The sequence below is a fragment of the Carica papaya genome, chromosome 6, assembly GCF_054855325.1.
Source record: "Carica papaya isolate Zhongbai chromosome 6, ASM5485532v1, whole genome shotgun sequence".
Lineage (NCBI taxonomy): Eukaryota > Viridiplantae > Streptophyta > Magnoliopsida > Brassicales > Caricaceae > Carica > Carica papaya.
This window is the reverse complement of record NC_142314.1, coordinates 37,393,387-37,415,464: the sequence shown is the minus strand read 5'-3', so window position 1 is coordinate 37,415,464 and position 22,078 is coordinate 37,393,387. Positions and strand designations below refer to the sequence as shown.

The window sequence follows — 22,078 nt, the reverse complement described above, 5'->3', positions numbered from 1 at the left end:
AAATAATTTAGAAGTTCATAAATTATGAACCGCAAAAAACCCAGTAGCCGAGCGTTCAGATCACTCGGATTTTTTGTTACCCAAAAAAAAAAAAAGATAAATTTGCTGTTCGCAGCGGTTGCTTTCATCATCTTCCCTACCGATCGGGAAACATCAGAACGGTCGGATTTCTCCTCGCCTAACCATTGTTGTCGAGGGAATTCCATCCTGCTACCAATTATCATCTGCCATCGAAGCGTGAAACGGTGCGGTATTGATCATAGCGGAGAGCAAGCCAACGGAGTGAAACCATGAACAACAACAATTACAGCTCAGGAATGATGATAGCAGGAGGAGGAAGACTATCTTCTTCATCTACGGCGACGGGAACTGGGAAAGGAGCTTCCTCGTCTTGGGTTTCGACGACGTCTGTCTCAGCGTCGGGGAAAAGGATACAGAGGGAGATGACGGAGCTCAACATGGACCCACCTCGCGATTGCGCCGCTGGACCCAAGGGTGACAATCTCTATAACTGGGTTTCCACCGTTATTGGCCCCTCAGGTCCTATTTCCTTTACGAATCGCGTGGTTACTGCCCCGTTTTTTGAAACTTTTTCTCGTTTTCTTGAACTGGGTTGTTGTTTTCAGTTTCATTTTTTCATGATTGAATGCTATAATCTTTCTGGGGTTGCTTTATTCGAGTAATTATTAACGTGATCTAAGTTTGTTACTCTATTGGAGTACAAATTTCTGTGTTTTCGTCTGATATGGCGTGTCCTAATTGTTCTTGAACCAGTATTAACTAGGTTAATTTTTCACGTCTGTTATAAAATACCGAAGGGTGTTTGAAAGGGAAGTAGCTATCGTGATGGTTTGCTGCAATCTTTTCTTGTGCAAGCTTGTTTTACTTCACTGGCATCATTCGTTCACCTTCTTCATTGGTTTCTTAGATGTGTTGCTTCTATATGTTATCTTCTAGTTTCTAGGTTTCCGCTCATTTATTTTACCATGTTTTGTTGGGAGGATGATGATAAGATTTGAGGCTTCATAACTTATAGATCATAGTCTTTAGCAATTTCTTTTCAGATTGACACATCTCATCGTTTTGGTGCCCCACTTCGAAGTCTGGGTTTGATAGCGAAGCAGTGACTGTCTTATTTTACTAAGTTTGGTTTTATTGGAAGGAGGATGGATTCATTAAGCTGCTTGTAGTATCTGTGGAGGTTAAGGCAATGGCAGGATTTATCTTTTTTTCAATTCCTTTATATATTGACACTAGGAAACACGTACCAGTTTGATGCCTTTTGAAGTCTTGGTTTAATTATATTTGCCCGTGTTATTTCTAGAAAGCTAACTGGGTCTAGTAAAGCTGCGCCTTTGACGTTGATGTCACTGGTTTTTAGTCTCTTATAGATCTTTTTTCTTCATATTTTTGCTCTATAATGTTCTACGTATTGATGCATTTTATTGATGAATTGTTTTCACATGGAAGGATTGCTTGTTCTTAAAGATTGTCTTAGTTTGCTAAATTTGTTACGTAGACCTTCCACAAATGATTTTGGGGAGGTAGATTAATCTTCTTAGAGACACTGAAAATTTCTGGTTATATTCAGGAACTCCGTATGAAGGTGGCATATTTTTCCTCGACATAACTTTCCCAACTGATTATCCCTTCAAACCTCCGAAGGTATGTTCTGCTTGATTTGAAGATTTAACTCCTTGTTTTTAAATTAAAAACGAAATTACTTCCTAGCTTCCTCAAATCTTTTGATTGCTGTATTTTTTATTACCTTTTCTTTTTTCTCATTTTCATTTTTAAGGCTGAGGTGGGTTGGAGGGACATGTTTGACTCTATTCAATAGATTGATATTGCCTAACATATTCGTTCCTCTTCTTTGTTTTTGTAGATGAGCTTAAATAGTAAAATAATCCTTGTAACTATTCGAACTTTTCTATTTAAGTCCTTATAATTTTTCTTTATTATATACCGGCCTTATATTTTCAAATTGTTTCTAAATAAATGTTCCTATTTAATACTGTTAAAAGCACCGTTAAGTAAATGCCACGAATCTGATCACGTGGCATTGATTGTCATAAGTTGATGATGTGGAAATTTTTTCCATATCGCAAGGACATATTGAGGAGAGAGCGAATTTTTTCCACCCCATCAGCGCAATTCATGCCTCCGCCATAGCAAAACCTCTCCTCCGCTCTCCGTAGTAGAGATAAAAGAGAACAAAGCAGAAGCAGATGGCAGAGCAAGTGAGAGGAGTGGAGAATTACAGCGCAAGACCGCCTATCGCCTCTTTTAAGCCATCGAACAAAACCCAAAAAAAAAAAAGGAAAAAATCCCTGCAATTACATTAAGAAGAAAGCACATAGTTTTACTGAGATTCTGCATGCCGCGAGCTTCTCTATGCAGCTCGTCTCTCTCTCTCTCTCTCTCTCTCACATCAAGCTTCTCTAGCATTGAGATCTGTGTTCTACTCCTCAAGCTAATTCATACATAGATATGTATATAGATATATAGAGAAGTAGAAACGAGATGAATGAAGGTGCAGGGATTGTCCAGATGAGACAAAGGCCATCTTTTCCTCGAATTTTCTTTTGACGAGTTGGATTTTGTTTTTAGATTTAGTTTTCGTTATTCATGAGCACGTTTGTTTCCCATAGGAGTACCTTAATTAGGATTTGAGAGGAGTTGCGTGATTCTCCTCCTGTATTCTCATCATCTCCACTCTATTTTTCTTATTCTCCTCTGGAAGACTATGACCTATATGTATATTTTGGTTTATCTATTCCGTGTCAAAATCTTTTAGAAATTCGATTGCAATATGTCATGTATCGTCCGCTGTTCATTCCTTTGTTCTTCTAATTACAAGTACAGGTGTGCAGGTCGTATTCAAAACTCGAATCTACCACTGCAATGTTGATTCTTCTGGCAATCTAAATTTGGAGATTTTAAACAATAATTGGAGTCCAGCTCTGACAATCACAAAGGTACTACGTGCAATCAGATCAATCTTCACAAACCCTGATACTTGTAAGTTCCTTAACTCAATCTCTCTCTATCTCTCTCTCTCTGTGGATCAATGGGTCGTGGAGCTTTCAATTGTTTTTACTAACCAATCATTACTGGTTTAATGATTTTAATCGAAGAAAAGACCAGATGTTCCCAAATCCCACCTGCACGGAACAAGGATCTCTTTGTAGTCAAAAGTTCAGGCCATGCACGATCATCCGAGTTAAAATCCTTTATGTTATGCCATTTACTCTTCATGCCAAAGAGTTATAGAAAATGCTTCTTTGTCCTAGAAATCTCTATTTCGTCTTTTGAACTTCGAAGCATTAGATATGCAACTATGCGGTTGCGGGGAAGATATTATGAGATGCATAATTTTTGTCGCTTAAAAGGACACTGAAACTCTCCTTTCTTGCAGATAATCCACTCGTACCTGGCATTGCTCACTTATACTTGACAGATAGAGCCAAACACGATGAAATAGCTACGGAGTGGACGTTGAGATTTGCGAGGTAATATAAATAAACGGTCCGGAAAACAGAATTTCCGATACGAGATGTCTTTCCAGCATCAGAATATATCTTGTAAGAAAATTCCAAAAAAGCTGCCTAGACTCTCTGGTTCATCCTCTGGAACTTGGAAACATTCGGGCATGTTTGATAACCAGTCCAAGAACACAAACTTGCTGTAGGCAACTTTCTGTAATCCCTTCCTGCAAATATTTTGAGGTTTATGCTGTTTAGGGTTTTGATTCAAACTCCATTTTTCCATCTCAGTCTGGTGAAGTCACTGCCGAGTCGATCTTACCATGCATTATATAGCAAGTTAAGGGTCAGTTGGTATTATGAAAATTGCTAGATACAAACTCTCATTTTATATATCTATATATATATATAAATTGTGTTATCATATGTGATTATCTGGTACTGATAAGGTATTAACACATAATCTGTATAAACTTGTAAGTACATATCTTAATTATATCAGCCAGTAAGTTATCATCTTCAGCACAAATTCCTTTTCAAACAAGCATGTATGTATATATATGTATATATATATCATATGCTTATATATGATCAGAAAAATATGATTTTTTCTAGTCTTAGAATGGTATAAACCATCATTCTTGTATTGCAATAATTTGCTATCATAATTATCCCATAATTTTCAAATATTATGTCTTCATACATACATACATATATATATATATATATTGCAACGTACACATTTATTATTTTGAAAGAACATTAATTAAATATAAAATTAAGTTAAAGACCAACGGATATTCATAAAAATATATAAAAAAAATCAATCAATTTGAAAAATCATTAACTTGTAGTGATGGAAATTGAATATTTAGTATATATATTTTTATATTAAAATTTTATTATTATACTTTAAATAATATAATTTTAAATATCATATTATATATATATATATTTTAAAACTATATTATTAAATTGATGCATTAATTGGATTTGTATTTTTTTAAAAGAAAAAAATATTAAATAATTTATTTTAATTATATTAATTAAGCAAATTTAACGTAAAATTCAAATAAAATATAAATATTTTAATTATTAGAGTAATTATATTTTATAATTTTTATATTACATATATATATATATATTTAATTTTAAATTATTATAATTATTTTTTTTTATTTTGTTTATTATTAAATTTGTGAAAATTAATTCTAAAAATATTATTTGTTAAATTTGAGGGTTGGTTGTTCAAACGAGCTTTCGCAGTTACTGCCATCACGTGGTTCATCAAAACCGTATTCACTCACCTACCTACAATCACTCTCTACAAATTCTGCAAACTCAGAGAGAGACGGGGAAGACGACGACGATGAAGAAGAGGATTGCAGAAGTAGGCGTGGAGGATTATGTGAAGGCAGGGCTAGCAATGGGGGAAGCGGAGGAAGTTAATCGGCTCATAAGAGGAGCAATTTCGGATGCAGAAGCCAAAACGACATCGTCGTCGGCGGATGCGAGGGACGTGTGGCGAGAGGTGGTGGATCGGCGAGTTCTGAAGCCGTGGTATCCTCACGAGGTGCACCGGCTGGTTTACTACTCTGTATATGCGGATTGGGATGAGTCCGTCAACGGCCCTCCTCGCTACTGGTTCCCTTCTCTGTAAGTACCCGATACTCGTCTTGTAACTCTATGTGAAAGGATTTAAATCAAAATATATATTAACTCTTCAATATACTATTAAAAAAAAATTCAGATTTGTATCATTCGTATTTGAATATATTATCACGTTTCTTAACTGTGCTGTAGTTCGCTAATTGGTTAAATTACAAGGATGATGAAGTAGTTTTTTGAATAAAAAATTATAGATTAAGAAGATGATGAAAATAATAAGAAGAATACATTAACAAATGGCTAATACTTTTTCTGAAATCTTATTTGAATAAATTAAGTTAGAATATTAAAATATTCTCGGAAATTTTTCTTTTATCAAATCAACTTATAAATTTATGAACAAGTTATAATTTGTATACTGCAATTTGTACTCTTTTTCATAGCAATTCAACACCCATACTTTTTTCCTAATCATGTATATAAGATCATTAATTTTTAACATATTATGTCATAATTTTTCCAACTTTTTTTCCTTAATTTGATTTTCTTTTTTAATTTTAAACATTTGTAGGATATTTAGAAATTAAAAACATATAGATATCTTTTAGAAAAAAACTAACTAGTTCATGTTTAATGAAGAAAAAAAAAAAAACAAGCTATATGTAGTCTTAAGAACTAGCAATTTTATTTGGAACAGTTCAGTTACTGTTTTAATTATATATATATATATATATATTTTCCGTGATATTGTGAATTAGAATAAAAATTTAATTCTAAAAAATTAGAAATATTTAAGTAAAATACTTTTGGTGATTAAAATATGGGTAGGAAGATAAAATAACTTTGTATCTACAGATAGTTCATCTAAATGGTGTTAATTTTTTAAAAAGCATTAAGACATTTTTGTGATACATAAATTTAAAAATGGTTAATAAGATTTAATATATTAAAACTATGAATTTGATTAAGTGTACCTCTGGGTAGTGACTGTTGTCTTGAGAACAAAAAGTAAGAAAATTGTGTTTGAGTCAGTCAGTATCTCGTGTGGTTATTTGATTTGTTCTCCTGAAGTCATAGGGGCAGCCGTTAACTGTAATTCTCCATTGTCATCTTAAGTTGTTAAAAGTAGGATTTGCCCCAGGCTGCGTTCCATACAGAGAGGCAATGCTTTCTTTTCCCAAATTTGTTCCAGAGAAATTTGATATGTAACTGTTGACTGGTTAAGAAGATCGAGGAAAGGAATTTTTTTGGAAACGAACATTAAATTAGTCCTAGGTATATCCTAATGCAGATTATGCATGTCCGCTAGTTGATAGGCGGTTGACTACGGATTAGGAAAAAGAAGAATGTGGTTACTAATGCAGAAGCAGTGTTCAGGGTGATGACAAAAATGTTGGGTGATTATTATGGCTTAGGATAGTTTTGGAGGACTAAAGGATCAGATGGGAATGGCCTATAAGATTATTTATGGGCGCAAGTCAAATGTTTACATTGCTCACCTATGCAATATGATAGAGTGAGACACATTGAAATAGATCCACACATAATCATGGAAAAATTGGATAATGAATTGATTTGTACTTTACATCTCAACTAATGGTCAATTTGCATATGTGCTAACAAAAGGACTCAGTAGTGTGATGTTCTAAGGACTTATCTCCAAGCTGAGAATGAAAAATATATATTCACCAGCTTGAAGGGGAATATCGAGAAATCGCTCATCGACTATCTTAATATTAGAAATAAATCTTCCTAAAATGAGATACTGGTTAGGGAATTCTACTCACATGGAGTTTTGATTTGATTTTTTGCAATCATTTTTCTATTTTTTTCCCTCTTTAAAAGCGACATACCCATGCATATAGTACTTCTCAATGTACAAGAAATTTTGTTTCTTTCTGAATTCCATGATCTTTTTTACCAAAATCAAGTGGAGTCAATTGTCCCGCTCAATAAAAAGTGCTATATCAATGGTTCTGATATTTGAAATAATTGACTGTTTCCAATTTTCCTCAAAACTTAAAACTTTTAAAAAATATATGATTAATTTTCGCTCTGAGAGATATTGCAGTGAAAAACTAGGGGGTCATTTAAGGTCAGGTCTTCATAGATTTCATCACTTATTAATATTTCTTCCCAATTTGCAGTTCTCAGTCTAAACAAACAAACTTAGGACGACTAATGGAAACTCATGGTTCAAAGATTTTTGGGACTTCATACAAAGACCCTATAGCAAGCTATAGCCTCTTTAGGGAATTCTCAGTTAACAATCCAGAAGTAAGTTATTATAGATAATACATTTCCTTAATGCAGAATAATAATTAGTAAGTTCCAAGGAAAATCTTTCTTCTGAACTTAATGTTTTTGAATGATTTCCAGGCTTATTGGTCACTTGTTCTGAAAGAGCTTTCAGTTATGTTTCATCAAATCCCAAAATGCATTCTGGATACCGATGACAAGTCGAAGCGTGGAGGAACATGGCTTCCAGGATCAACTCTAAATATTGCTGAATGTTGTTTGATACCCACAGATCATCCCAGAAAAGATGACAACAGTTTGGCTGTCAGATGGAGAGATGAAGGCAGTGATGATTCCAAAATTAATTGCATGACTTTGAAGGAACTTAGAGAACAAGTAATGTATGCCCGCCATGTTTTTTTTTTAATTTTTTTTAGTTGAGAGTTTAGTATGGTATGTATTCTAAGCGTAAACTATTTAATCTTCTATACTTTTCATATCAAATAGTTTTTGTAAAACACTATTCTTTTGAAAAGTTGGTGTAAAGGAATGCAGAAAAACATCTAGTCTAATTATTAATTGTGTTCTTTAAGCTTTCCTTATGTTGTTAGGCATGATTTACAGGTTGGTTGCAAATGCGTTGGATGCGACATTTTCAAAGGGTGATGCAATTGCAATTGCGATGCCAATGACAGTCAATGCTGTTATTGTATACCTGGCAATTATATTAGCCGGATATGTTGTTGTATCAATAGCTGATAGCTTTGCAGCAAAAGAAATAGCAACCCGCTTACATGTTGTTAATGCGAAGGGCATCTTTACTCAGGTGATGCTCTGTGTATGTTGTAACTAATATGTCACTGGGGAGGAGCTGAGAACGTCAACTCAGTTGGGCCTGACACTTTACAGCCTTTTGATAAACTGCTGGACGTAACTTCATTGCTAAAATATTTGCATGTCTATCAATTGTTATGCAATGATCTGCTAACTCCAATAAAATGAATGAGAATGAAATTTCAAGGCATTCTGCTTGGCTCCAATGTTGTTCAATCTTAACCGATTCATGGCTGATGAACTTTTTTTTTATTTAGAATTTTATCACCTTGAAGATATCAAATTTTATTTCTCCATTTATATGTATATAAATTGAGCAGTCTCTCTTTAGTAGGTCTAATATTAATACACTTTTGACTTTGATTCATTGTTTTCAGGATTTTATACTAAGAGGAGGTCAGAAAATTCCTTTATACAGGTAAAACCACCTCTCACTGTCTGCTGTAGATATCACGTCCCTTTTCTAAACTTTTTGGTTGTGGTAGGGAGAAACTTTGGATTTAGGACTGCTCTTACCCAGTCCGCCTCTCTAATCTTGTGCTTTTACCGATAGCTGTTAATTGTATTCCTCCTACATATCAAATCTAAAAACAAATAACCAATACATAACAGATTTGGTATTTATCAGTATTGCAATAAAATCATCATGGCTTTTTTTTTGGTTTTGCAGTCGAGTGGTAGAAGCTTCTGCGCCTAAAGCTATTGTACTTCCTGTCAGTGGGAATAATGTTGGCATTAAATTAAGGTATCAAGACCTATCATGGAGAGATTTTCTTTCAAGCACCAATCACTATCCAAGGTACACTGCAGCAATTACTATCAAGAGCTGTTAATTTTATCAGGACAAGATGTTTGTATGGCTTCTCTGATTACTTTTCCATCCAACGTTGTAATTTAACAACTTAACTTTATAGTGTTTTCTTTGTGCTAGACCAAATCATTATTCTCCAGTATATCAATCAGTAGACTCTGTGATTAACATTCTCTTTTCATCTGGAACCACAGGTAGATGAATTCTTCCGTTTGCATATATAGTTATTTCTATACTTCCTTAGTTGTTCAATAAATGACTCTGTAGTCATGTCCCTTGTTTTTTATCAGGAGAACCCAAGGCCATTCCATGGACACAACTTTCGGCAATTCGATGTGCATCTGATGTATGGTGTCATTTTGATATTCAAGTTGGAGATGTTTACTGCTGGCCTACAAATCTGGGATGGGTGATGGGACCAATTTTAATGTTCTCATGCTTTCTTAATGGTGCAACTCTTGCTCTTTTTCATGGATCTCCTCTTGGCCGTGGATTTGGAAAATTTGTTCAGGTGATAACTGCATTGTCGTTATTTTTTTTAGTTGAAGTATCAGTTTTAGTGTTCATCTTCCCGCAGCCAGGGTGGGTTCTAGAAGGGGGAGGATTAGGTAGTCTTAAACTTCTGTCTGTTTGCATATGCTACTGTTCTTAAGACCCAAGAATGTAGCCACTATATTCTTTACAGAATTAAGAGCAACATGTAACTTGCTCGCCAAAGCATTAATTTTCTTCTTCTGCTATATTGTCCAGGATTCTGGAGTGACTATTTTGGGTACAGTTCCAAGCTTGGTAAAAACTTGGAAGAGTACTAACTGTATGAAAGGCTTAGATTGGACAAAGATAAAGTAATCTTCTTCTCGAACTCTAGTATATATAGAAATGTTTGCAAATTATAGAGACTTGGAAGCATGCATTTGCAGCACCCTTGGTTCAACTGGTGAAGCCTCCAATGTTGATGATGACCTCTGGCTGTCCTCTAAAGCTTACTATAAGCCTGTTATTGAATGTTGTGGAGGCTCAGAACTTGCATCAGCATACATCCAGGGGAGTCTGTTGCAGCCACAAGCTTTTGGAGCATTTAGTACTGTGGCAATGGCAGTGGGCTTAGTCATCTTTGATGAGTTTGGAATACCTTATGTAAGATCATATACTGAAAAGATTCTGACTGCGGTGTGGTTAATAAATTATTGCAAATCAACCTTTGACTTTATTATGATGCTGGAACCTCATTGCATTCTGATTATTTATCACAAGTCAATAAACTCTATTTATGTTCTGTGTATTTTATTTATTATCTTTGATTGGTTTTGGCAGCCAGATAATCAACCCTGTGTTGGTGAAGTGGGTCTATTCCCTCTATATCTAGGAGCAACCGACAGGCTACTTAATGCTGATCATGATGATGTCTACTTTAAGGGAATGCCTATGTACCAAGGAATGGTAAGGATAGACCTCTTTTTAAACACTTGCCTCGGGACCTATTTTTTCTTAGTTCTAGTAATTTATGCAAGTATTACGAAATCATATATAAATTTGTTGAACCTTTTAAACCGTAAACTTGACATCCCACATTATGTCATTTGTAATCTCTTTGCAGAGAGTGACATAATATACTTGTAGGTTCAGTGATCTGAAGAGCAATGGTACTTTTGGAATGGCTCGTGGTATTACATTGATGATAACCTTTTTTGCTTTGGCTCAAACTTGTTAACACATTACATGGAGCAAAGGTCTCTTTCATGGGACATTTGGTTCAATTAGGTGGCTTATATTCGTAGGAGAGCAGGTCTTGAATCTTTGAGTTTTTCAAGAAATATATTTGTTCGGGCATATTATACATTCCTGCTATCAAGCATGTAATTTTAAGAACCTGATTCAGGTCAGGCGGTGTCGGTTTGAAATCAAAGAAGCTGGGAATAGAGGGACTTCAAAATGTCTATACCTTCTTAGAGAAGCGTTGGAGTGTTCATGTCTTCAATGTAATAGGCCATAGCTTACGTGTAAATCTGTTTGTTCTCTGATTCTATTTCCATTTTTATCTGCTTTGTTGCATTGAAGGTCAAACTAATCCAACCCGAGGATCATCATTTTTTGTTATGTTTGAACTCCTGTGCATTAATAATTGGTAGCAGTTAAAGAATTATTTAACAGTCGCTGTAAATTAATCACATGAAACCGGGAAACAGTGATATCTTGCAAGGAATTTTTTATACATTGGCATGTATATTGGCAGTGCCTAAGAAGACACGGGGACATTGTTAAAAGAACTGTTGGAGGCTATTTCACCGTACAGGGAAGGGCTGATGACACCATGAATCTTGGAGGGATTAAGGTATTATATTCCGAGTTTCTCTAACCTTTGTGTTAGCTTTTTTATGGTTTTTTCAATATCAAAATACAGTTTCCTGTAACAAGTTTGAGGCAGGTTTTTGATTCTTCACCAATTGGCTCTTAAGTCTTGAGTTGAGACATATAGATAACTATAGGAATTGAGGCATCTTATTTTTCTTTATTGATATGCAGACAAGTTCTGTTGAGATTGAACGAGTATGTAACCAGGCAGATGATTGTGTCTTGGAGACAGCTGCAGTCAGTGTAGCGTCACAAGATGGTGGTCCAGAACTGTTGGTAATCTTTGTGATACTGAAGAATAGACATGATAGAAAACCAGAAGAATTGAAGATCATATTCTCGAAAGCTATTCAGAAGAACCTCAACCCTCTGTTCAAGGTTTGACACTAATGAATGTTTTTGGTTCTTTTCTTCACTTTTGGTCAGCTGTACCAGTCATGAATCCATGAAAAAACTAGAGTTTACACAATGGCTTAAGCTATAAAGTGATGCAGAATGTATTTTCTGCTTTCCAGGGTTAAAATCTTACCTATCCATTTTGAAAAATTCTGTCAGAAGTGTAATTAACTCCGTATGACATATTAAGCAAAAACAATATCTTTTCACTTCCATAGTAATGTTTAAACACAAACGATGCCATTTTTTCAAAGGGCTGATATGATTGTTGATTAATGAGCAGGTGAGCATTGTTAAGTCTGTCATAGAGTTTCCTCGAACAGCCTCAAACAAGTTACTAAGAAGAATCTTGAAAGATCAAATAAAGCAAGAGCTCTCTGTTCGAAGTAGAATCTAGAGGCAACATCTACAATGTTTGGTTGAAATGTATATATTCGTCATTCATGTTAAGACATTATTATGAAATGGGTCAATAAGTACGTGAATAAAACGAAATGGCTCTGAAGTGCAATTATTTTACATTTCAAGCTACATAGTTGGACATCATGTAATGCCAAAATGATACTATCTTGGATTCTCTCATGTGATATTTATGGTTGCTGCAAATTTTATCATGACTAGCGGTTTCAATTTAATTGCTTAAGGCGATGCGTCTATTTTCCTTCTCTTTGTCCTGGGGGGTGGATGATTTTAGTTCTTATAGTTAAGCTAATATTTCATGTCTTACTAGTTCATTTTGTTTACAAATGACATGGTGTCGTTAGAAACTCTGAATTATAAAGGCTTCTTCTAAAACAAGAAAGATTATGGTACAAAAGAACTCTCAGGTAGAGGACATATTTATGAGATTGGGACATGTCTCTGTTCAAGTAGAACAGATTTACATCCTCTTATCCTATGGCTTATTTTCAAGCTTAAACAGGCCTGAATAATTTCACATATGCTGTGGTTTATTTTCATCAGAATAACAAAGCTTTATCTGCTAGATTGAGACACATCATATTTTGGCAACATCCACAGTTTTCTTCCCACTATGTGCCTTCTTGAAGAAATGTCTAACACAATCTGAATATAGAACTTGCTTGTAGATAGGTTTCTGTCCAGTTGCAAGTGCTTCCGGAAGAGGAACGATTATGTCTTGTGGTACTTGATTGTATTCAGGATTTAATTCTGCAAAAAACTAATATATATAATCTTTTCCACAAAATTCTTGAGACGGACTGCGTTTTTACTGTAGAACATGGCAGAAACAGAGCAGAACAGGAGGTGAAACAGAGTTGAAATAGAACAAAACAGAGCACAAAAACAGGTGCTGTGCACGCGAAACAGAGCGTGTGGTCGAAGCAGAGCAAAAAGAGAGTGTGCAGCTGAGCAGCCCAAAACAGAGGCCGGGGCTGGCTGCTTTTCTGGCTGAAACAAGGGTGAAAAAACAGAGGTGAAACAGAGTTTCTTTTTCTGAAATAGCATGCACTGGAACAGGCTGTTTTCTGGCGTGTCATGGCTGTTTTCTGGTGCAGCAGGGATATTTTCTGGCTTGTGGTTATGGAGGCTGGCTATGAAGGCCAGATTTGGCTTTATGGTTCTCCTTTTTTTTATTCTAGCAATAAAGCTAGTTTAGGATTTGTGAAAAAATTAAGATATTTTTTTTATACCTCTGATATCATGTTAAGAATGATTTTGATGTATAAATATTTTATTAAATATTACAGTATATACTATACAGTTTTTTGGGACGGAAAAGGAAATAGAAAGTAAATTGTAATTAATGACAAATGGTGTAATTTACCCTCATACCTGTAACCTAATTTACTACGTTAACAATCCTATCTCAAGCATTTGACTACTAGATCACGTTCTATGTTTATTTGTTTTCACAGATAATAATCCTTTGTTGGTGAACATGGTGAATACAACTGACAGACTGCTGAAGGGAACCTGCATGCTAAGGAATGACTGCTAAAGGTCTATTACCTCTACCTGGGAGCAACTGACAGACAGCTAAAGGGACTGCCTGCATACCAGGAAATGGTGTGATTTCAGGTCCTCAGCTGAGATAAGCATACTCTGTTAATTTTAGATTGTCTTCTCAGTATCACTTAATTGTCCTTTTTTTTTTCTTTTAGCTAACAATGAAAATCGACCAACTGGCCTTGTTCTGTTTCATTTCCGTGCTGTTTCCATTTCTGTTTTGCCTAGTTTGCATATCTATATATGCTGTATCTTATATAGCCCGATAACTATTATATTTTGAAGCATTTTACCTTTATATATGCTGTATCTTATTCTCCTGGGTTCTTACTATCTTTTGAAATATCTCATCCCCTCTTTTTTTATTCTTCTGTATATCTGTTCATTTCCAGCTTCATGTCCAAGGAACATGACCTTTAAGCAAGACACACACATCCGTAGCTGCATTGGCAGAGAATGAAGGGGAATCCAGTATGTCTGATATTCAACACTTGCAGCAATTTAATGATTCTGTGGAGAACATCACCTTGAAAAGATGACTTGGGTATGTGGTTCTTGACAAGCAACCACCCATTTGTTGTAAAAGATGCAACAGGAAACTCAATCTTGACTCAAGCAACAACTTGAGCATTTTGGTGAATATGATGCGTCCATTTCTATCTCCTGGTTTTCCTTCAATGAGAAGGACCTAAGTAGGCTGGTAAGAGTATCTACTGTCATGTTTTTCTACCAGGACCTATCTAGAGAACAATGTTCCTCGAATAGGGATTCTCTTGTTCAACGAGACTAACTGTAATGCTCGAACAAGGAGTTGCCAGAAATATGCGCAGGTTTAAGCTATACTGAGGATCAAATGTTGAAGTGGCAACCTTGTTTCATGATAAGACGGTCTAGACTTGGAACCAGTGTTGGTAAGTGCAATAGAATGTTTTGAACTGGGAGAATTTTGTTGCAGAACTGTATAGGAGTTTTCAGGATTTATAAGTGATGAATTCAGTGGAAGAGTGCAGCAAGTTAACTCAGTTACAATCTATCTTTTAGCTATCAGGAACAAATTTGAGGAGATCCAATCCATGATGCTATGAACTAATCTTGCCCCTCCCTGAACAATATTTCAATTAAAGCTTCGTCTACAGCTTTGATTAAAAACTGCCCTATAATTAAAATGTTCAAACCACAACTTCTGAATCTAGCATTGGAGCTCTGCAAAACCATTTCATGCTCAAAGGTATTGAAAGAGGCTAGGAGAGGCCATAGGTTGAGATTCTTTTTGGTACTAAACAAATATTTCTGCTACCACTATGAATGGCTGTCAAGCGCCATTATGAAGGCTACGTACTTGGACGTCATAAAATCCCTAAATTGGTTTTGTCTTGGTGATATCTACTCGTGGTTGTTGGAAATTGCATCATGACTAGCAGTTTAAGTTCAGTTAATTAAAGTTATCATCTATTTTTTTTTTCTGCCTAGTGGATAATTTCGGTACTTATAGTTAGGCTAATATTTGATGTCTTGCTATTTATTTTGCTTGCAAAATGATATGGTGCAGTTAGAAGTATGAATACCACAAGTTTTTCTTTTCATTTCCGAAAACAAGGGATTGTGACACAGAAAATTCTCAGGTAGAAGGCAGATTTACGAGTTCAGGACACGTCTCTGTTCGACTAAAACATGTCTGCATCATCTTACACTCTATGGTTTATTTTTAACGTAAAAGAAACATAAACGATTTTTCATATTATATGGTTTATTTCAGCAGGAGGATGAAGTTTTATCTGCTAGATTGAGGCGTATCATATCTTCGCAAAGTCGACAGTTTTCTTTCCATCATGTGCCTTCTTGAAGAAATGCTTGACGTACTCTGAATAAAGAACCTGCTTGTAGATGGGTTTCTCTCCACTTGCAAGTGCTTCAGGAAAAGGACAGATTATGTCCTGCGGTCTTGGGTTGACAAAGATAGGAATGGAGATCCTGTTCCTGCTTCCATTGGCAACCACACGGTGCTCCACGCTCTTGTACCGGCCATTGCTCATTATTTGCAATGCATCACCAACATTGATGACAAGGGAGCCATAAATGGGTGGGACATGAATCCAGTCATCATTGTTTCCTCTGACATAAAGTCCACCTATATCATCTTGGAGGAGGATAGTGAGGGTGGATACATCTGAGTGGCGACCTACTCCTACTGTAAGTTCAGGGTTGGGACAAATAGGGTAGTAGTTAAGGTTGATTCTCACAGAACCCATCAACATAAGTTCTTTTGTTTCATCAATCTCATTCACATTGAGTCTCTTCATTAGCACCTGCAGTAGTCTTCTGATAAGAATTTTCGAGCTCTTCATGTGTTCCAGCACTTGATTCCTACAAGCAAATCCTTATTCATTACTTCATTTACAATACTTTTGTTTAAAGCATCCATATAAATGCTAAGTTTAAAACATTTACCTGCAGACAGGAGGCCACAATTCAAAAGCCTCATCATCAGAAACATAGAAGAGGCTGAGGTAATCTTTCCACTCCAAGGCTTTCTCTGCTACAGGACTAAAGCTACTACCAAACCGCACACTATTAGATGGTGAAAACTCCTTAGAGTACTTTCTCTTTTCCTCTGACGGTAACCCATAGAACTGATGAGTTGCATTCTGGACATTTTCAAGCACATCAGTGGGCACTCCATGATTGACAACTTGAAAAAATCCCCACTTCTCTGCTGCATCACAAATTGCATTTGCAACTTCTGGGTCCTCCCAGTTAGACATATCAATGATGGGTATGGATTCTTGAGGTATGTTGTTGTCCTCATTGACAATGATCCTCTCCTCTAATGGTTGGATGTATTGCTCAGGCAGAGATTTGAGGCCTAATTCGGAGAGACCTTTCACTCCATTACCTTGGTTTAGAACAAAATCTCTGATCTCTGAGGAGTCTGTGATTGGTAACGAAATGGTTGGAGCCATGAGATATAGTAAGCAAGGTAGACTTACAAGAGCAAAGAAGCGCTTTGAAGAAATGGTGGTGCAGCTTATTTGTCATGCACAGGTACTTATATACGTGTTGCTTATTTGTCATTTTTTATAAAATTTTCAAGTGCTCTTCTCTTGGCTCACCAGCTCACTTGGCAATAAGCATGCCTTTCTTACTTGTGTAAGTATTAACTGTGCATGACTTTTACACACACACACACACACACACACACATATATATATGCATATGTCAACCCAATGAACATATGGATAGAAATTTTTCTAAAATAAGGGAAAAAAGCAATATCTTTTATTTGTACAAATAACAAGAAAGTAACAAGGAAAAAAAGAAATTGACTGTTTTAAATATTTTATTAGTTCAAGGTAAATGGTACAAAGTGTTTTGTATTTATTTTATATACAGTATTTTCATGTATGTATACCTTTTTTCCTTAGCCTTTAAAGAACTTCTGTGAAAGCTGCAGTTAACTCAAGGACTTTTTATCTTCTCTATGTGGGAGAAGGGCACAACCATCAAATTAATTTTTTCTGGCTCGTGCATGCATGTTTATGTGTGGTAGGTTAGGGTGTTTTTTCCATATTTTTATTGAAATAAAATATTTTCAGAAGTACGTATCTACTGTGTATTGTATATGTGTGCATATATATATATATATATGTGCGCTTGCGTGTGTATATGAACATGTGTCATGTCATGTTTGAGGTTAGGTGGGAATGGTTCTACTGGGTGCTGCATGTATTTGTTCAAGTAAAATATTTACAGTGCATCTACTTCTATATATAGTCAAAGGTCTTCATTTCTCTCATTAAATTTCATGTATAGGCATGATGATCATAGGAACAGATAATGCCTACGCATATATATATATACACTCCTATTGAGCATTTAAATTTTGTAAATCATATAATTAGTCAAAGTTATTTAATTCTATCCTACTATTCTATTAATTCAATAAAAATAACTGCATTACCATACTTCAATACATAATTTCTTCAAACACAGTAGAATTTTTTCATTACGGTATCATATATGAATAAATTGTCATGAAAGTCATCCACACACATCTTAAAAATTCACACAAACATAATTTTTTATACATAAATAATTAAAGATTTATTATTAAATTCCAAAATTCAGTCCATGGACATGGATCAAAGGCCATGTGTTAGCCCATGAAAGACGACATGTGAAAGGCCACACGATGAAGCAAAAGACAAAGACGAAGCTGCTCAGAAGAAGGGGGGTGATACTGAAAAGAGGAAAAAGGACAATAAGAGCACTGGTTCCATTGAAGCACCTGATAAGAAGGTGATTGCATATAGTTGAATTCCTCTCGGTTGTAAGCCTTCTACTCTTTGAATAGTCTATTTGTTTCAGACTCAGGTTTCAATCAATACCCTTTTTTTTTTCCGTGCCAAGTGTTTGATGAAATGCCAAAGCCAAAATCAGTATCCATTTTTTGAAATATTTGAGTATGCATGAGCTGAAAATCGGATGGTCGACGTCATGCTTTCTATTGAATCATCCGTGTGGGATGGAACAAACCAGATTGTAATTGATTCAGTTGATTCAGTTTTAAGGTTGAAAGCTGTCTGGGAGTTGGGAGCTTGCTTAATTTTGGGTAAGCTTTGTTTTGACAATGAATACGCATAGGAATCATTCACTTGATCTCGAATTTTCATTTTTGATAAGGCGTGATGTGAACTCAATTGGATTTAGATTTTCCACGGAATTGGTTATTGTTTCCTTTTCTAGAAAATCTTCTTGCCGATTCTCTCCGCTGCTTTCTTTAAAATTCTAAGTAGGATGCCCTTGAAAATCTGGTGAGAATCTGTTTGTAGATTAAGTTGTGAGTGTAAGAAATTTGATGAAAATACAGACTTATCTCATCATCACCATTGTTATTGTTATTACTTGATATTAACGATTTCAGAACTGAATTTGTTATTGAAGAATGTACATCAGTAAGCATGAATTATTTTTCTTTATTTTTCTCTTTATTATGCATTTAAGATTTTCACCCACCCAAGCTCTTTCATCTGCAATATTTGGTCAAAATATGTTGACTACCCTATAGAGATGGAATCGTAAGTGTGTGATAAAATGACAAGGTACTGAAGAAGGCACGAATAGGCCATCAATTGAGATTTTCTTTTTGTACTAAACAGAGTCTTCTGTTGTTACTATGGATGACTGTCGAGTGCCACTCCTATAGGTTTCAGGCTACATACTTGGAAATCACGTGATCCTAAATGGTATTGTCTTGTCTCCTTGATGCCTATTCATGGTTGCTGCAAATGATATCGCTATTAGCAGTTTAAATTAAATTACTTTAGGTTTTCATCTATTTTTCATCTGCCTCTTGTCTCAGCAGGTAGACAATATTAGTGCTTATTGTTAAGCTACTGTTTTATTTGTTGCTAGTTCATTTTGCTTAAAAAATGTTATGTTGTTAGAAGTCTGAATCAAAAAGACTTTTCCTAAAAGCAAGAAGGGTGATGGTGCAAAGAAAATTCTCAGGTAGAGAAAAGATTTATGAGTTGGGGACATGCCTCTGAGTAATACATGTCTCTGCCTCTTACATATATTTTGGTTTTTCTTCCCGTCGTGTGCCTTCTTGAAGAAATGCTTGACATAATCTGAATAAAGAACTTGCTTGTTGATGGGTTTCTCTCCACTTGCAAGGGCTTCAGGAAGAGGACAGATTATGTCTTGTGGTCCTGGGTTGACAAAGATGGGAACTGAGATCCTGTTTTTGCTTTTGTTGGCAACCACGCAGAGCTCCACGCTCCTGTAGCAGCCGTTGCTCATTATTTGCAGTGCATCACCAACATTAATGACAAGGGAGCCATAAATGGGTGGGACATGAATCCAGCTATTGTCATCATTGTTTCCTCTGACATAAAGTCCACCTATATCATCTTGGAGGAGGATAGTGATGGTGGAGACATCTGAGCGGTGACCTACTCCTACTGTAAGTTCTGGGTTGGGACAAATGGAGTTAGTAGTTAAGGTTGATTCTCACAGAACCTATCAACATAAGCACTTTTGTTTCATCAATCTCATTCACGTTGAGTCTCTTCATTAGCACCTGCAGTAGTCTTCTGATAAGAATTTTCGAGCTCTTCATGTATTCCAGCACTTGGTCCCTACAAGAAAATCCTTATTCATCATGTCATTTACAATATTTTGTCTAAAGCATCCATACAAATGCTAAGTTTAAAACATTTACCGGCAGACAGGAGGCCATAATTCAAAGGCCTCATTATCAGAAACATAGAAGAGGCTGAGGTAATCTTTCCACTCCAGTGCTTTCTTTGCTACAGGTCTAAGGCTACTACCAAGCCGCACACTATTAGATGGTGAAAACTCCTTAGAGTACTTTCTCTTTTCTTCTGATGGTAATCCATAGAATTGATGAGTTGCATTTTGAACATTTTCAATTACATCAATGGATATGCCATGATTGACATATCAATAACAGGTATGGATTCTGATAGGTCCCAATCAGAAGTTAAAGTAAATTAATAAAGAAATTCTCTTCGGGCGAGAATAAACCACAAGATTTTTTTAACTCAAAAATTGCCTCCTTCCTTCCTGCTTAGAAAGAGTTTAAATACAATAAAAATACAACTGCTAATTCCTACTTTTAAGCAATAAATAGAATAATGGCTTTAACTGCTTACTGAAAATGGGATAATGGCTTCAATTACTTGCTGACTGAGTCTACCACAATTGCTACCCACCCTTTTATTGCTGATATACTTTGGGTGTTTAGCAGATTCTTGAGGTATGTTGTCGTTGTCCTCATTGACAATAGGCCTATCCTCTAACGGTTGAATGAACTGGTCAGGCAGAGACTTGATGCCCAATTCAGAGAGACCTTTCACTCCATTGCCTTGGTATAAGACAAAATCAACAATGTCGAAGGAGTCCTTGATTGGTGCGGGAGTGACTGGAGCCATGAGAAGCTGTGGACTAGTGTATTTAGTGGATTAACGAAGAACTTTAAATAAATGGAATGTAGCTTAGTCATCATGCATAGCTTATTTATATAGACGCATAGCTATTGTTATGTTCCAAAAATTTCCAACGATTCTTTTCTTTGCTGACAACCTCACTTGATTGTATGCGTGTGTTTTTTTATGTGTTGGTGTTGAAACATTTATATTAAAAGGAACACGATTGGTGGAGGTCATTGTCCCCCTAAACTCGATCGTGATGGCATGAGACTACCTGAATAACAAGTGGAACATGCTAAAACTCGAACCGAGGATTTTATACTCAGTGAAATTTTCAACTCAGCAATTTTTTGCAACTCGAGCCACTTCTCAAATGTACAGGTATGTCTACTTACTTGACAATCGCTTTTATTCATCTGCCCGTGCATGAATTTAGACAGATATATGTCCACGCATAGACAAGAGCATGTATTTCTTCATGAGCATATATAGGTATAGGTATATTGATTTATGACCAATCAACCTCTTTGCTCAGTTCAGTTCCATTGAAAATGAAAGAAAAAAGGTTATAGTAGCAACTGTATATTCCTAGTTATGTTCTAGCAGGATTGCCATAATGATTCTTAACCTTTAAAATGACATACTAATTTGAACACTGACAATCAGGAACTCTTTAGTTCTGATTCTCTTGACTAGGTGATGATCTGAAAACTGAACTAACTAATAACCAGAACTTTTGCTCCGCTTTTTCATTCTAAAAAAAGGGTAGTAAAGTTCTTGCAAACCAAAAAGTAGTTCTATTCTAGGTTTATATACTATCCACCTCTTAACGCAGTGAGGAGATTATGATGAATTACTATTTACTGTGATAAACCATTGTAATGTAATTACAAGTTCCTTATAACGTTATTTTATTTTCGTTAGTCGCTTCTTAGTAGGTACGAGTAAAAATTCAATCTCAAAGCTTTTACTCAATTGAAGTAACTGACACCTTGGTAGTTCTCTTTATTTTATTTTTATATATCTGCAGAACCTCTATATGTTAAATAGGAGTTAATCAATCTGTAATGAGATTGCTTAACCTGTTAGGAAGTTGTTGTTACCTAAAAATACTTGAAAAATCGTTAGCTAAGTAGTTAGGTTTAGTAATTAGCGTGTTACCAATCAAAATTAGATTTCTTCACCTTATGCAGGACTCCATTTCTTTTCTGGAAACTCTTGAATCCTAGCCCTTGTTGCTCAAACTCTTTCTTCTTTTTAGTTATACTGAACTTTGTTTCCTTTTGTAGATGACTTCTAAATTTGAGAATCCTCTTGATTGTATTATGATTTCCTGACTAGTTAGTATAATGATTGAACTTTTGTGTCTTCATAAACAAGTATATTGAGTGTGGATATAAACTACATATATATATATCTATTATTTTTACACACAA

General features: G+C 35.4%; 3 protein-coding genes and 1 pseudogene across 7 annotated transcripts; 2 read left to right on the top strand and 2 right to left on the bottom strand.

The window, feature by feature from the left end:
• The first annotated feature begins 31 nt into the window (after positions 1–31).
• FUS9 (Ubiquitin-conjugating enzyme family protein) lies at positions 32–3,775 on the top strand. The gene is made up of 4 exons (XM_022035391.2): positions 32–540; positions 1,592–1,665; positions 2,874–3,021; positions 3,419–3,775. The coding sequence occupies exons 1-4, from the start codon at positions 291–293 to the stop codon at positions 3,514–3,516; spliced, it is 570 nt and encodes a 189-aa protein (XP_021891083.2). The 5' UTR covers positions 32–290; the 3' UTR covers positions 3,517–3,775.
• Positions 3,776–4,737: 962 nt separating this feature from the next.
• On the top strand, positions 4,738–17,936 carry AAE18 (acyl-activating enzyme 18). 5 transcript variants are annotated; one of them, XM_088222390.1, is made up of 21 exons: positions 4,738–5,141; positions 7,241–7,370; positions 7,473–7,732; positions 7,956–8,157; positions 8,543–8,583; positions 8,836–8,964; positions 9,097–9,170; positions 9,267–9,487; positions 9,727–9,821; positions 9,897–10,113; positions 10,291–10,416; positions 11,210–11,308; positions 11,500–11,706; positions 12,813–12,867; positions 12,962–13,159; positions 13,602–13,764; positions 14,085–15,882; positions 16,147–16,270; positions 16,353–16,465; positions 16,541–16,734; positions 17,818–17,936. In XM_088222390.1, the coding sequence occupies exons 1-15, from the start codon at positions 4,855–4,857 to the stop codon at positions 13,003–13,005; spliced, it is 2,187 nt and encodes a 728-aa protein (XP_088078516.1). In that variant the 5' UTR covers positions 4,738–4,854; the 3' UTR covers positions 13,006–13,159; positions 13,602–13,764; positions 14,085–15,882; positions 16,147–16,270; positions 16,353–16,465; positions 16,541–16,734; positions 17,818–17,936. The 5 variants fall into 5 exon arrangements, with proteins under 5 accessions (XP_088078516.1, XP_088078517.1, XP_088078518.1 ...); XM_088222391.1 differs by having other exon boundaries at positions 12,800–12,867; XM_088222389.1 differs by lacking the exon at positions 12,813–12,867 and adding an exon at positions 12,008–12,150 and having other exon boundaries at positions 4,739–5,141.
• LOC110809597 (feruloyl CoA ortho-hydroxylase 1-like) lies at positions 15,486–16,666 on the bottom strand. Its single transcript, XM_022035478.2, has 2 exons — positions 16,141–16,666; positions 15,486–16,056 (listed from the first exon to the last, which is right to left on the bottom strand). Exons 1-2 carry the CDS (start codon positions 16,650–16,652, stop codon positions 15,486–15,488), a joined length of 1,083 nt encoding a protein of 360 aa, XP_021891170.2. The 5' UTR covers positions 16,653–16,666.
• On the bottom strand, positions 17,850–20,645 carry LOC110809534 (feruloyl CoA ortho-hydroxylase 1-like; annotated as a pseudogene).
• Between the last annotated feature and the right edge of the window lie 1,433 nt (positions 20,646–22,078).